The sequence below is a fragment of the Carassius auratus genome, chromosome 2 (genome assembly GCF_003368295.1).
Source record: "Carassius auratus strain Wakin chromosome 2, ASM336829v1, whole genome shotgun sequence".
In the NCBI taxonomy this organism is placed as follows: Eukaryota; Metazoa; Chordata; class Actinopteri; order Cypriniformes; family Cyprinidae; genus Carassius; species Carassius auratus.
The window spans coordinates 28,302,195-28,317,830 of NC_039244.1; the positions used below are offsets into that span (position 1 = coordinate 28,302,195).

Sequence of the window (15,636 nt, forward strand, 5' to 3'; positions counted from 1 at the left end):
TAAACATTACACAAATTTAATTTTGTGAATACGGATGCTCCCTGTAACCTCTCAAAAGCTGAAGACATTAGTGGCAAAGGATAGGTGTTCTTTATCGTAATGTTGTTCAGCTCTCGGTAGACAATACAAGGTCGCAGAGAACCATCCTTCTTACCCACAAAAAAGAATCCCGCCCCTGCTGGAGAAGAGGAAGGGCAGATGAACCTCGATGCCAAGGAATCAGAAATGTATTTCTCCATGGCCTCCCTCTCCGGAATAGAAAGAGAGTATAGTTTGTCTTTAGGCGGAGACTTAGTGCCAGGTAAGTCTCCGCCTAAAGACAAACTATACTCTCTTTCTATTCAACGTAGGGACAATGCGGAGGAAGAGAAGCAGCACAAGACTTACTGAACACCTCCTACAGGTCCAGGTACTCTGCGGGCACATTTGATAACACCATGTTCTCTTTCTGAAAGACAGAAACAAGCACAACAGGACAAGCAGAAACCAGACAAGACTCATGTCAACTTTCACTCCACAAAGTGACAGTGTTGGAACCCCAATCCACTCGTGGATTTTGTTTGATTAACCAGGGGTGACCTAAAACAATGGGAGCTACGGGGGAGTCCATGAGGAAAAAGGATATGGTTTCATAGTGGTTGCCTGATGTAAGCAGAGTGATGGGTTCGGTATGGTGGGTGACGTGTGGCAGTTCCTGGCCGTTGAGCGTGGTGACATGGATGGGATGAGACACAGGCAGGACAGGAATGTTCAGGTGACGTGCAAGGAGTGAGTCAACGAAATTACCTTCGGCTCCAGAGTCCAGAAGGGAGTGACAGTCGTGAGTGTGATTCTCCCACCGCAGTTTCACCGGAAGGAGAGTCGATGATTTAGTTGAGGACTTCCCAGCAGAGATCCCACCCGATAGAAGCCTCATCTTTACTACCAGGCTGGCTCTTTTACCGGTCAGGAATAGATCTCCTGCTGCTGATCCATTAGATTGACGCTGTGATGGATGAAGTCAGACAGTGAAGTGGTGCTCGCTGCTTCCATGATGATGAGAGTGTTCTGTGCTGATGACAATTAACAGAGATGCCCACAAACTAATCAGTGCAGACGCATAACACACAAACTTCACCCACAAAGTGCAAAACCCAGAGATCACGGTTTGCCAACCGTGACAACGTCCCGGTTTCCTGTTGCTGAAAAATAACCTGTACATGTAGGAAACAGTCACGGCTTGTATCAATATTTGATATGCAGTTATGAGAGAGGGAGAGCAGTTATATTAGGCACGTTCAACTTGAAGCAGCGCTGCACAGAATGATCACCTGTATGACATCTAAGTTCTGTGAGAGCGATTCGAATGCATTGGATATAGGCTCATTTGAGATCTGAATTTCACCTGAAATGTAGGCGAGAGTAGGCGGATGCAGCAAGGGGAGGGGTTAAAAAAGACCTTTAAAGTCAGACACTTCCTGAATCTCGCTGTTTTGTTGCCCGGGAATGTCAGCAATGGAGGAGATCACGTTCGCGTTTTTCACCACAGACGAAGTAGATGTAATCTAAATACCACTGTTTTGTCATCATTTTCAGATCATGTCCATGCAAGTCAAAGCTGTTTTGTAGCAAACACTCTTCAGAATTGTTTCCCTTGTTTTGAAGCTGGTCAACTGCGCTCGACTGCTTAATCCGACACAGCCACCTCTCCGTCGCGAGAGTTTTTTGGGACACGTCAGCATGACATCAGAGCAAGGCAGACGTAACTCGTACACTTTCTAACCGGCATGCATCTCGTCGTGATCACCAGTGATCGGTTCTGCGCAAATTTAACTAATCTCAAACAAGCCTTATGTGTGCTCTCTTATTGCTCTTGCTGTACTTTAATGTCATACAGTGATCCTTCTGTGCGTGCGGCAGTGCTTCAAGTCGAACACGTCTATCAACTTCGTGCGATTGCTTCTGGAATTCGCAGGTGGTAAAATCGTCCAGGGCAAGATTTGAGGAACCCGGTGATATGTTATTTCAGTGACAGAAGTTCAGGTGCAGCAATAATATAACAAAGAGAAAGGAAGAGACTCTTTTACATCTCACAGTCATTGATTCATCATTTTGCTCAAAGAACTGCATTCACTGTCATTTTGCTCTGTTCTGGTTCATCAACACATTTTCACTGATGATTTATAATCTATCCAAAACCCAGGATAGAGCGGCTGAGTGAATGTGGTCTGGACTGTGTGGATGAGGCTCATTGTGTCAGAGACGCTGTAGAAGGACAGAGTTCCTGCTCTGTGATCCACAAACACTCCTATTCTACTGATGATGGGAATCACAGGGAGATCAGTCTTTATGTTATTGTGTCTGAATGAGCATCTGGATGGAGAGCAGAACAAACTCCAGGACTGATCATTACGTCCAAACACACACTCATTGCCCAATCCCTTCCTGCTGATGCTCTTATATGACACTGATATACACACTCCGTGATTCCCACTCCACTCCAGCTCCCAGTAACAGCGTCCACACACACTCTCTCTACACAACACCTGAGACCATTGATCAAATCTATCTGGATGATCAGGATATGGCTGCTTTTTGCCAGTGTTTGTAATTGCTCGATTCCTTTCAGACAGATGGACCCATTTATTCACTGTGTTCAGATCCAGACTGAGCTGATGGGAATCTGATGGAGATAAAAAATAAAATAAATAATAATAATATATATATACAGAATTAGGAATCTGTTAGATCTTTTCATGTAGAGAACTCTTCATGTTCAATATACAGTTTTTCTGCTGGTTTTCTTACTGACTTACATTGTAGGAAGTCCTTCCTGGTTCTGGGAACAATGTTGGTGAATGTGACTGTGGAAATCAACAGACATGAACAGTGTGATTCTCATGATCCTGTATCTACTCATAACACATTTCTAATATGATGTTCTCCATGATATGAGATGATGATGGACTGGTTTCTGAGAGCAGATGAATCTCCAGGACTTTACCTCTGTCTGAGATCTTCTTGAGCTGCTCTTTACAGAAATCCTCCAGTTTGTCTCTCAGCTGATGGACAGATTCTCTCAGAGAATCAGAAGAGAAGAGAGAACTGAAGAGATCGTAATTTCTGTAGTCTGTAGTTTCAGGAGGTGCTGAGAAAGACTGGAAACTCTACAGAAAACAGAGAAACACTTTAGATCACAGCCTGCAATATACTGCTGTCGTCGATGTATAATATGGGTTGGTTAGAGACAGGTTTGGTGATACGGGTTGGTTTAAGGTTTGGTAAGGGGTTCAACAACTGTAGAGGGGTCAATTTTATTACTATATGGGAACACAATTCAACCTGTTTGAAAATGTTAGCTGAAATGTTAGTGAGGTTTTGAACTGTTGGTGGTTCTAGTGGTGTTTGACAGCTAAATACATCTTCCAGGAGAAAGAGCTGAGAGGAATGATTCCTAAGAGATTTCCAGAGCTGAAAGCTGTTTGTAAGCAGCGTCTCTTTCAGAAGAATATGATCAGATGAGAGTCTGACTGATGATTATATAATAAGACACTCATGAACTGTTTCTCTGTGAGTCTCTGTCTCAGCAGGATCTGTTCAAGTCCACTCTGATCCTGTTCTTCTAGATCTGTGTTACCTGCAGGAACTGGATGTGATCCTGTGTGTGTGAAAGCTGCTCCAGCTCAGCGTCTCTCCTCCTCAGATCATTGATCTCCTGCTCCAGTCGCTCCAGTCGTTCTTCAGCTCGACTCACTGCAGTCTTTTCCTGATCTCTGATCAGTCGTATCAGCTCTGAGTGGCTTCTCTCAATGGAGCGGATGAGCTCAGTAAAGATCCTCTCACTGTCCTCCACTGCTGTCTGTGCAGAGCGCTGTTAGGACACACAGTGATTCAGCTTCAGTCTGAACTGAGACGGAGACAAACTTCTCTTCTTCTCCAGACTCACCTTATGAGACTCCACAGTCTCTCTCAGCTGCTGGAGATCTTTCTCTCTCTGCTGGATTCTCTGCTGGAGAGACTTCTGTGTCTCCTTCAGCTGCTTCTGCAGGACAAACAGATGATCGTCAATCTCACAGAAAACTACTGGCTCTAGATCATCATGTGAACAGATGAATCCAGTAAAAGAAAAAAGAACTGAGAACTATTGGCTGTAGGTTAAAACTCCAGAAGAGACAACTGAACATTTACCACCATTGAACATTAATTAACATGAAGATTAAGGTCTGTTTCATAATACAAGCATAAGTATCATAAAAATTAAAATGACACAGACGTAGAGATTCACACTGACAGTTCTGTGTTCTATACAATTAAGATTAGCCTCTACTTAGAAAATGATCTATTGGATCACTACAGTGAGTATTAACTAGATCATCATGAACTCTAATTAATCTACACAGAACCAAGGCAAAATAAACTCCAAATTGAAGCTATAAATGACTGAAATCATCTGGATTCAGAAAGTGTTTGTCTGTCTGTGTAAGGTAAACAGGTAAATTTAGCTCAGAGGGAATCAAGGGAATTTGAAAAGAATCACTGTTTTACGGCTGATCACTGAGACAGCGATTCACTGAACAGATATTAATATCCAAAGTATAGTGAAAACACTATTAATGTAATGATGAGACAGAGAGATTCGGATCCATGTGCAGAACTTTTAATGAGAATGGTCAGACAGGCAGTGATCAGTAACGGCGTCAGGTATGTGGGGATAATCAGAATCGATAACAGGAACAAGCAGATGTCGGGGGCAGGCAGCAGAGAATCAGGGCCCTATCTTGCACCCAGCGCAATTGACTTTGTACACCGACGCATGTGTCATTCCTATTTTGCACCCGCGCAAAGCGCGCTTTTCCCTCCACAGAAGCACGTCGCTAAACTAGTGAATGAACTTGCGCTCCCTGGGCGGTTCAGCGCAAAAAAGGAGGCGTGTTCCGGCGCAAACAATCCCTGGTGCTATTTTGCTATTCCATGTAACAATTGCGCCACTGACCAGAAAAAACCTAGTCTAAAGTCAGTGGCTCACTATTATTATGCTATTTCATGGGCGCATGCTTGACCATAATGTATAGCGTGCACAACGCGCATACACTTTGCTCATATAATCTACACAGATGCAACAGTTATTTTTGCAAATCATAAATTGTTACACTAAAAAATGTTTAACACATGAGATGACGGAAATCATTGTGGTGTGACACGAAGATGTGAAAAAAATAGGCATAAATCTATTTTACAAATTATTCAGGCTAATTATTCTCCCATCCCCATACAACACAACTTCTCTGTCTTTCACTGCTCTTACAAGAACATCAGTCTCCTCGGCTGTGAACCGGTCCTGGCGTGCGCCTGGTAAATACGCCATAATAATAGCAATCCATAATGGAACTTGCGCACCTGATTTTAAAGGGAATGTTGGATGACGCTCTGATTGGTTTATTTCACGTTACGCCCAAACCACACCTATGAATAATGAAGCTACTTCAGACCAACCCATTTTAGATTTGCGCCGGGCGCAAGATCCATTTATCCCGCCGGGAAAATAGCAACAGCGCCGAGACCCGCCCACAAAGTTACTTGCGCTTCCCGCTTTGACACTTGCGTTTCAGATCGTTAAAATAGGGCCCTCAGAGTCGGTATAAACAATCCAAGGTCAGGTACAGAAGGGAAACACAAGGAAAACGCTCGGAAATGTCAGACTGGCTAAACAAGACTTCGCAGTGAGTGAGAGTGAGTGTGCTGCTTATATGTGTGTGTAAATGAGGTGCAGGTGTGGCAAGGAGATTGATTGAGGAATGATGTGCAGGTGTGGCAGGGTGATTGTGATGCAGAGACTAATGGGAAATGTAGTTAGGGTGTGGTGCAACAGATAAGAGCTGCTAGAGTCCGAGTGACATCTGGTGGTGAGTGTGGAATAGTCCTGATTGGAGTGCCCTCTACAAAAGTTCATGGGCACTCCATGTAATGATCGTGACATAGCCCCCCCACAAAGGAGCGGCTTCCAGACGCTCAAAACAATCTAGGAGGGCGGTGGAGCGGAGGCAGAACAGGGGGAGGGACGGAGGGCCAGGTCCATGAGGAAGTGGAGTGGTCGAGGACTGGGGCAGAGCAGGCAGAACTGGGCCTAACATGGAGATCAGGAGTCTCTCCTGGACCTGACATGGGAAACAAGGGCCCTTCCTTGGCCTGACAGAGGAAACAGGGACCCGCCGTGGGCCTAACTCGGGAACAGGGGTCCACCAAGGCAGAGCAGGTGGCGTGGGAGCCCACCAGAGCGGAGCAGGTTGAGCTGGAGCCCACCAGGGTGGAGCAGACGACCACCACAGCTGAGAAGAGGGGACAGAAGCCCACCAGGGCGGAGCAGAGAACCACCACAGCCGAGATGATGGGGCAGAAGCCCACCAGGGCGGACCAGACAACCACCATAGTTGAACAGACATGACAGAGGCCCACCAGGGCGGAGCAGACGACCACCACAGTAGAGTTGATGGCACAGGAAAGCAAATCTGGTCAGGTGGGACTGAAACAGTGAACATAAACAGGTTAATAGCGGCCTCCGTGGCCATGATGAGATGGTAGCTGGCCTCCGTGGCCATGACAGGACAGACGGAGAGTTGGTGTATGGTCCCCGTAGCCCTGACTGGAATGAATGACAGCTCATTGACGGCCTCCCTGGCCGTGACAGGATAGGACGAGAGCTCTGAGTTGTGACGAGGCTCTGGGAGTTCGGCTGAGATGTGACGAAGCTCTGGTAGATCTGTGGTGATTTGACTGGGTTCATGAAGATCATTGGTGACTTGACTTTGCTCATGAAGATCATTGGTGACTTGACTTGGTTCCTGAGGATCAACTGTGACTTGACTTGGTTCACGGAGGTTAATGGTGACTTGACTTTGCCCATGAAGATCATTGGTGACTTGACTTGGTTCACGGAGGTTAATGGTGACTTGACTTTGCCCATGAAGATCATTGGTGACTTGACTTGGTTCACGGAGGTTAATGGTGACTTGACTTTGCCCATGAAGATCATTGGTGACCTGACTAGGTTCTTGGAAATCAACGGGGTCCTGATCACCGGTAACTAGCCCTGACTCTGGAGGGTCCACTGGGAACTGACTCGACTCTGGAGGGTCCACTGGGAACTGACTCGACTCTGGAGGGTCCACTGGGAACTGACTCGACTCTGGAGGGTCCACTGGGAACTGACTCGACTCTGGAGGGTCCACTGGGAACTGACTCGACTCTGGAGGGTCCACTGGGAACTGACTCGACTCTGAACTGTCTGTGGAAACCTGAGGCGCCTCTGCTTCGGGCACTGCCTCTGGAACGGCCTCGAGCACCGCCTCGGCCTCTGGAACAGCCTCGAGCACCGCCTCGGCCTTCGGAACAGCATCAGGCACTGCCTCGGCATCGGGCGCTGCCTCGGCATCGGGTGCCACCTCGGCCTCCGGAACAGCGTCGGGCACCACCTCGACCTCCGGAACAGCCTCGGGCACCACCTCGGTAATGATCTCTGGGCTTTGAGGAGCGCTAAACACCTGTCTCCTCCTCCTCCGCCCTCTATGGTGGCGAGTCGGTGGCACCTGGTCTGGAGGCTCAGTCGTTGAGTCGGCCATCTTGTGCTGTGGCGCTGGGCTGGCGGCCATCTTGTGCTGTGGTGCTGGGCTGTCGGCCATCTTATAGATAGGAGCTGGATACATTGGAGAAGTAACCTCCTCAACTGTAAAAGGAGAGCCACAAAACTCCAACACAAAGTCAATAAACTGTCCCAGGGTCCAGCTAGGGTCTCCCTCCGGTAAACTCAAGCTTACCCTAGTATCAAGACCACTCTAGAAACAGTCCTTTACCAGTTCCTCATCCCCAGGAAAAAGCTGACTATACTGAATGAATTCCTCCACAAAGAGCTCAATTGGTCTACCATACTGAAAGATGGAGCATAGCACCTTTATAGGGTTGCATGAACTGTTAGCTGACTCCATACCTGGTCTGGGGTTCAAGAAAGCTGCTGGATCCTGGTTTGGCGAAGTCTTCTGTAATGATGAGACAGAGAGATTCGGATCCATGTGCAGAACTTTTAATGAGAATGGTCAGACAGGCAGTGATCAGTAACGGCGTCAGGTATGTGGGGATAATCAGAATCGATAACAGGAACAAGCAGATGTCGGGGGCAGGCAGCAGAGAATCAGAGTCGGTATAAACAATCCAAGGTCAGGTACAGAAGGGAAACACAAGGAAAACGCTCGGAAATGTCAGACTGGCTAAACAAGACTTCGCAGTGAGTGAGAGTGAGTGTGCTGCTTATATGCGTGTGTAAATGAGGTGCAGGTGTGGCAAGGAGATTGATTGAGGAATGATGTGCAGGTGTGGCAGGGTGATTGTGATGCAGAGACTAATGGGAAATGTAGTTAGGGTGTGGTGCAACAGATAAGAGCTGCTAGAGTCCGAGTGACATCTGGTGGTGAGTGTGGAATAGTCCTGATTGGAGTGCCCTCTACAAAAGTTCATGGGCACTCCATGTAATGATCGTGACAATTAATTACCACAGTAACAAGATCAGCAGTTTAAGACATTACCTTGTAAGCATGAAACACTATGACTTTCATGAACTATGAAACACTTTCAACATGAACAGTGTTGGGGCTAGTTACTCAAAAAAGTAATATATTACATATTACATATTACTCTCAAAAATAGTAATACCTTACTTTAATTTATTACTCCCTGGAGAAAGTAACTAGTTATATTACTAGTTATATTACTAGTTACATCTTTTTTTCTTAATTACTCTATGATTGCCTGAGATGCATCAGATGGAGGGAGAACATACAAAGGAGGAGTGTTCTTTAGGGTCTTTATCAGTGGCGGCTCCTGCCAATTCTCTATTAATGAGGATAGGTCACCCATTCAATTGATAAATTAACGGGTAGTTAAAGATGTAAAGGGAACCGAACTACTATAGTATTAATTAAAAATAAACTGACATTAGGAATCAATCTCTTGCACTCCTTATTTTTCTATATCTGTGTTAACACTATTCAGCAGCATATGAAGACTAACACCAGGATGTGGTTTTTCCAAAAAATACTTTTTACTTTTCGATTTCAGTTTAATAAGAAATAATTGAAGTCACATAAATCACTGTATACACAACTCACTTATATTACTACTGCTCGTCAGTACACCTGTTCTCTAATCAGCGGTTAATTCCATCAGGTGCGTGATTTCACATAGAGCAGCTGTTACTACACAGAGCCGTTATTAACTGAGAAGATGCGCAAATCCACGTTCATTTTCAGCGTTTATTGGCACAGTTGTATGAACATATGGTTCACGCACCTGTTACGGTTCACGCACCTGATGGAATAAACCGCTGATTAGAGAACCGGCTTTACTGACGAGATGCACATTAACGAGCGGCCGATCGTGATCGGAGCACCCCTACAAAATAATTACTGAATCTCCACCCGTCGAAACTAACTTTCTGTTGCTGGGAACCTTCCTCTGAAAAAGAGCTTGCCGTTGTTGACGCTTCCATTTTTCCCCATCTGTCTGAGCGTGCCGCTCTGCTGCCGGCTGTCGACCAATCAGTGATGGTAAATGATACCTCGTACCAAACCCAGACCAATCACTGTTCCATTCATGCCCTCCTCCCCTTCCCTTCTGTTCTCTGTGTTGTGTGCCTTGTGTGTGATGAAGGTGCTACTGGCAAATGTAACGCAAGTAACTAGCTCGGGAAAACTGTAATAATATTACCATTTTCAGACGAGTAATGCCTTACACTACTAGTTACTGAAAAAAGTAATATTATTACAGTTACTTTGTAACGCATTACACCCAACACTGAACATGAATAAGGCTTTTTTAGATGAATTAGATAAAAAGACATATAACACATAAGCACACACACTCACACATTCATACATGTTGCAGGAAGAGAGAAAGAATGAGTTTAAGTGTGAAATCCCAAGTTTACATCAATATGTGAAAGGAGAATCTCATTGATTGGGAATCTGATCTAGAGAGCGAACTGCCCCCTCTCCTCTCTCCATTGCCTCCACTGGTCTCGTCCAGCCCTCCTTCATCCATGGTTCCCTCGTCAAGCCCTGAGGGGTTTTTCGATTCTGCAGTGCCTGCCTTGATCTGGAGTCAACCCTCCTCTGGTTTCGCCTCATCCCACCGTCCCTCCGTCTCCGTTAGGCTCCTTCATCCCCTCGGCTCCACCTCAGTCCTCTGTCGCTTCAGTCTCCGGCTCCACCTAGTACCGCCGGATCCTTCCAGTCACCCTGGTTCTTCTGCTCTCCGTCTCCGCCTCGGACTCCTCCACCACCTGCTCAGCTGCCGTTGGTCAGCCCCCTAGAGTCAGCGGCCATTCCTCCTCTAAGGCTCCTCCCTCCATCGTCTCCTTAGTTTCAATCTGCTGGCCCCCACCCGGGTGTCTGTCCTCCTCCTGAGCCTCCTCCCTAGTTCCCACCCATTCTCTCCACATGTTATTTCCACAGTACAGGGTCGCATCAACCGGGAGGGGGGAGTAATGCCCCGGACTCATTATGTTGCGTTTCCCTCCATGTGTTCCATGTCCCGTGTTGATTGTCTCATTCCATGCACCTGTGTTGAGTAATTATCCCTACAATTTAAGTTCATGTCTTTGTGTCTCTCCTCTATCGGGTCTGCATTGTCCATACATGTGATATTTCTTGCACCCATGCTGGATTACCCTTGTATTTCAAGAAATTGAAAGATTGTTTATAGTGCTCCTTGTCTCCTCGTTCTTGAAGAATTGACCGAAGGTGAGTAGGCAACTATTGAATCTGTTAGTGTTCTTCTTCTTTCGCTTTAGAAGTCTATGGCAGGCAAAAGAATGTGCATGGTGAAAAGCTGTAACATTTGGAACACCGATAGTCTGAAAATTAACCACACCAAATTTAGAGTCTCTAACTCAAACCCTCTAGCACAACAACTTGTCCAAATATGGACTCACATTTGTAATAGCTTTACAAATAGCTAATAGCTTTTGAATTGTAATGGCTAGAAACAACAGTGATCTGAGGTTACCTGTATAACCCCTCTGGTCGTAACCACCTCATTCTTGTTCCGAGTGGGACTCAAACCTGGGTCTCCAGCATGAGAGACAAGCGCTCTAACAAGGACACTAAAGCACTTGAGTTCAGGGGAGTGAGGTTTACCTGTACAGCACTTACCAGCTGGCCTCCGTTACATCTACACAGTTTCAGCACAGTGCCACCTACTGGTCCAGAGATAGAAAACATTTTTGCTTATAACTTATAACAGTTTGGCCAAAAATCACAAGACCTCTGCATTCAGAGCAGCATGCAGAGTCAAGTGGTACCCAATTTTCCAGGTCGTCCAATTAAAAAAATAATAATAATAATAATAATTTTAAAAAGTTATATTTTACAAATGCATTGGTATATTGTTACAAAACTTTGTATGTGTCTTTAGCACCATGCCCTGAAAGTACTCAAAAAGATTCTTTGAGTCATGCCAGGAATATTGATAACAATTACAGTATGCTATAACTGGCCAAAGTTCCTTATTTCTTTTTTTTTTTTTAAACTTACTTAAAAAAAAAAAATGTGACGTGATATACAGCCAAGTATGGTAACCCATACTCAGAATTTGTGCTCTGCATTTCCTGTTGTTAAGTGATGACGTAAGAAGTGCTGTTTCCTTGTTCAAGCCTCAACTCGCTTCACTTGAGAATACGACCTCAGCAGCAGTTTGAGCACTGTTTATTCATATTAATAATTTAAGCTAAACGCTTTCAAACTTACGGTATACACTACAGTCTCCGTGTTCACAGCATCCCAAACACAAATAATTTGTATATATATTTTTTATATTTATATTTTCATTGTCTGCCTATCTGGGACTTCGGTATGGAGTTAAAGGTTAAGATTATAACTTTTTCGCTAGTATTGTATTATAACATTGTGAGTTTATATTAGCACCTTTTGTTGTTTTCTTGTGGTAAATGATAGAGAAGGAAGCGATGCTACGTGACGTCAGACTTAACAAGCGAATAACCCATCCAAAGTGCACACACAAACACACACACACACACACACACACACCATTAGCACACACCCAGAGCAGTGGGCCTTGCTCAAGGGCACCTCAGTTGTAATATTCTCTCTAACTCTCTAATCATTAGGCCACGACTTCACACTCTTCTTAACAAATTCAACCCAAATTATCTTCAGACCATGCTGGAAAAAGTAATGAACTTTGCGTTGATAGGCAAAATGGTTAAATTTACCGCATTAAGAAAATTGATAGCATGGTGCCAAACTTCATCTGAGAAGCTTTGACATAGTGACACCAAGGATTATTTGTGTCATTGTCACCTCATACTGACCACACCACATCAATTTGATAACAGCGCCACCTATTGGTCAAAATTGAACATATTATCTAATCATATTAATAATGCTTGAAGTTTGAGTAAAATCACCCTATTTAATTACTCAATTTCGTGTTCAGCCTGACCCTCCCTGCCATGCCTGCTCCTCTTTCTGCCTCTGTTGTGTTTGATCTTTAATTGCTTCTTGCAGCTATATTCTATAATTGCTTTTGTACAAAATGCCTTCAGCGACTACTTCTTTTATACTAAATGAATTATTTTCTCTCTCATCATGTGTAATTTGTAATTTATAAAAAAAAAAAAAAAATTTAACCTGAGCTCAAAACCCAGCATAATACAAAAATAAATAGATTAACAATTTTCTACAATTCTACAGGAATACCTTATTGAAATATATCCTTAAATGAAGTATATAATCAATTACATTGTCATCTATGTGAAAGGAGACAAATTATGATTATATACTAATGTAAACATGGACAATATTGCATTTAACTGTAAACAGTAGAAGGCTGTCTTTTTTTTTTTTTTTACCAAAAAAAAAATTATATCTGAAGAATATATCTAAATTACAACCTATGCTCTCAATGTCAAATGCAGAAACGTCAGTTAATGCATTCATGACCTCAATGTTAGATAATTGTAATGCTTTATTGGGTGAACAAACATAAACTAGTCCAAATGCAGCAGCAAGAGTTCTTACTAGAACCAGGAAGTATGACCATATTAGCCTGGTCCTGTCCACACTGCACTGGCTCCCTATCAAACATCGTATAGATCCACTTCCTCTGCATTCTGAAAACTTTGGCCATTTGATAATACCTAGAATATCAAAATTAACTGCGGGCGGCAGATCCTTTTCCTATTTAGATCTAGTGTTGTTGTCACTGATGGACTGTGTACGGTCTACTGTCCATGTCCAGAAAGGTAAGAAAAACAACATCAAAGTAGTCCATGTGACATCAGACGGTCAGTTGGAATATTTTGAAGCATCGAAAATACATTTTGTTCCAAAAATAGCAAAAACTATGACTTTATTCAGCATTGTCTTCTCTTCCGTGTCCGTGTGAGAGAGAGTTCAAATCAAAGCAGTCTGGATATCCGGTTCGTGAACGAATCATTTAGTTCACCAAATCGAACTGAATGGTTTTAAACGGTTCGCATCTCTAATACGCATTAATCCACAAATGACTTAAGCTGTTAACTTTTTTAATGTGTCTGACACTCCCTCTGAGTTCAAACAAACCAATATCCCGGAGTAATTCATGCACTCAAACAGTACACTGACTGAACTGATGTGAAGAGAGAACTGAAGATGAACACCGAGCCCAGGCAGATAACGAACAATAGACTGACTCGTTCACGAGTGAAGAACCGGTTGCATTGGTTTTTCGTATCACCAGTAGTTCTTTCGGACAGTTCGATTCAATAAACCGGTTGAAGAAAATGGTTCACTGGTTCTTTTGCTCTCGATGTAATGGCGTCATTGGCGATGATTGCCCTTGATTCAAGCCTTTCGGTTTACCCGCGCCCATAACACTAGCACAGAATCAGTTCAGAATCAATCACCAAAAGAATCAGTTCAGTTCAGATGCTCTGTGTCGGTCTGCTTCACGCTGAATCATACATGCGCAGTATCATCAGCTCCTCGGTTCACGAATCGGACGCATCTGACAGAAATGGTTCTTGACTCGAGAATGAGTCAGTCTTAGTTCATTATCTGGCTCGGTTCGGTGTTCATCTTCAGTTCTCTCTTCACAGCAGTTCAGTCAGTGTACTGTTTGAGTAAATGAATTACTCCGGGATATTGGTTTGTTTGAACTTAGAGGGAGTGTCAAACACATTAAAAAAGTTAACAGCTTAAGTCATTTGTGGATTAATGCGTATTAGAGATGCGAACCGTTTAAAACGATTCAGTTTGATTTGGTGAACTGAAGGATTCGTTCATGAACCGTATATCACAAACTGCTTTGATTTGAACTCTCTACGGACACGGGAGAGAAGACAATGCTGAATAAAGTCGTAGTTTTTGCTATTTTTGAACCAAAAGGTATTTTCGATGCTTCAAAAAATTCTAACCGACCCTCTGATGTCACATGGACTACTTTAATGATGTTTTTCTTATCTTTCTGGACATGGACAGTAGACCGTACACACAGCTTCAATGGAGGGACTGACAGCTCTCGGACTAAATCTAAAATATCTTAAACTGTGTTCTGAAGATAAACGGAGGTTTTACAGGTTTGAAACAACATGAGGGTAAGTTTTTAATTACATAAATTTGCTATCTGGGTGAACTAACCCTTAAAGTGTCAGCAATATTTCATCACTGTCTAGTGTTAAATACCTGTTTCTCTGTCCTCTGTGCTGCTACTGATACAGTCTTGTGGTTTTTATGTTCATCCATCGTACACAGCACACATATACACTTCTGATCAGTGCGACAGAAAACCTCAAGGAGCTTCTCGTGTTTCTGACAGATCATCTCCTGCAGTCGTCCAGTGGCTTCAATCATTTTGTGTCTCTTTCCTCTAAAGAAGCTCTCATGTTGTTCAAGGTGACTCTGACAGTAAGAGTTCAGACACACCAGACAGGACTTGATGGCTTTTTGTTTTCTTCCAGTACAGACGTCACACTGCACATCTCCAGCTCCAGCAGGAACAGCACTTTGGAGTTTGGTCTTCTTCAGTTTCTCCACCAGTTCAGCAAATAGCAGGTTCTTAAATAAAGCAGGTCTTGGACTGAAGTTCTGTCTGCACTGAGGACATCTGTAGACTCTCTTCTGATCCTCCTGATCCCAGCAGTCTGTAATACAGCTCTTACAGTAACTGTGTCCACACTGGATGGTCACTGGATCCTTCAGGACATCCAGACACACCGGACACAAGAACTCATCCTGAGAAAATCTGGCTTTTGCCATTTTACTGCATGAATACAGAGACACAAACATCAACACAACCACAACAGCTCGACTAAACGTAAGTTTTTCCCCCCAGAAATGATAAGCTGAAATAGTTTCCTGCTGTGTGGTTGTGTGACGTGTGTAAAACTGGACTGTCTGCGGGACAGTTTCCTCATTTCCGCTCCTGCTGAGTTTAGTTTTAACACATCCGGCTGTTATTAAAGTAAGTGCAAAGAGTTAAGTTGGCGATTCAGTTGTTGACTATAGTTGATTCAGGTGTGTTTAATTAGAGATCAAACTAAACTCTGTGAGAAAGTGACTCTCCTGGTCTAGGACTGGGGAACACCAGGGGAACACTGGGGCTCCAGAATAA

At 43.9% G+C, this 15,636-nt stretch overlaps 1 protein-coding gene across 1 annotated transcript; it reads right to left on the reverse strand.

The window, feature by feature from the left end:
- Positions 1 to 1,993: 1,993 nt before the first annotated feature.
- Positions 1,994 to 15,314, reverse strand: LOC113039329 (tripartite motif-containing protein 16-like). The gene is made up of 6 exons (XM_026197219.1): positions 14,709 to 15,314; positions 3,926 to 4,021; positions 3,617 to 3,850; positions 2,984 to 3,146; positions 2,796 to 2,843; positions 1,994 to 2,662 (listed from the first exon to the last, which is right to left on the reverse strand). The coding sequence occupies exons 1-6, from the start codon at positions 15,309 to 15,311 to the stop codon at positions 2,139 to 2,141; spliced, it is 1,668 nt and encodes a 555-aa protein (XP_026053004.1). The 5' UTR covers positions 15,312 to 15,314; the 3' UTR covers positions 1,994 to 2,138.
- Positions 15,315 to 15,636: the final 322 nt, after the last annotated feature.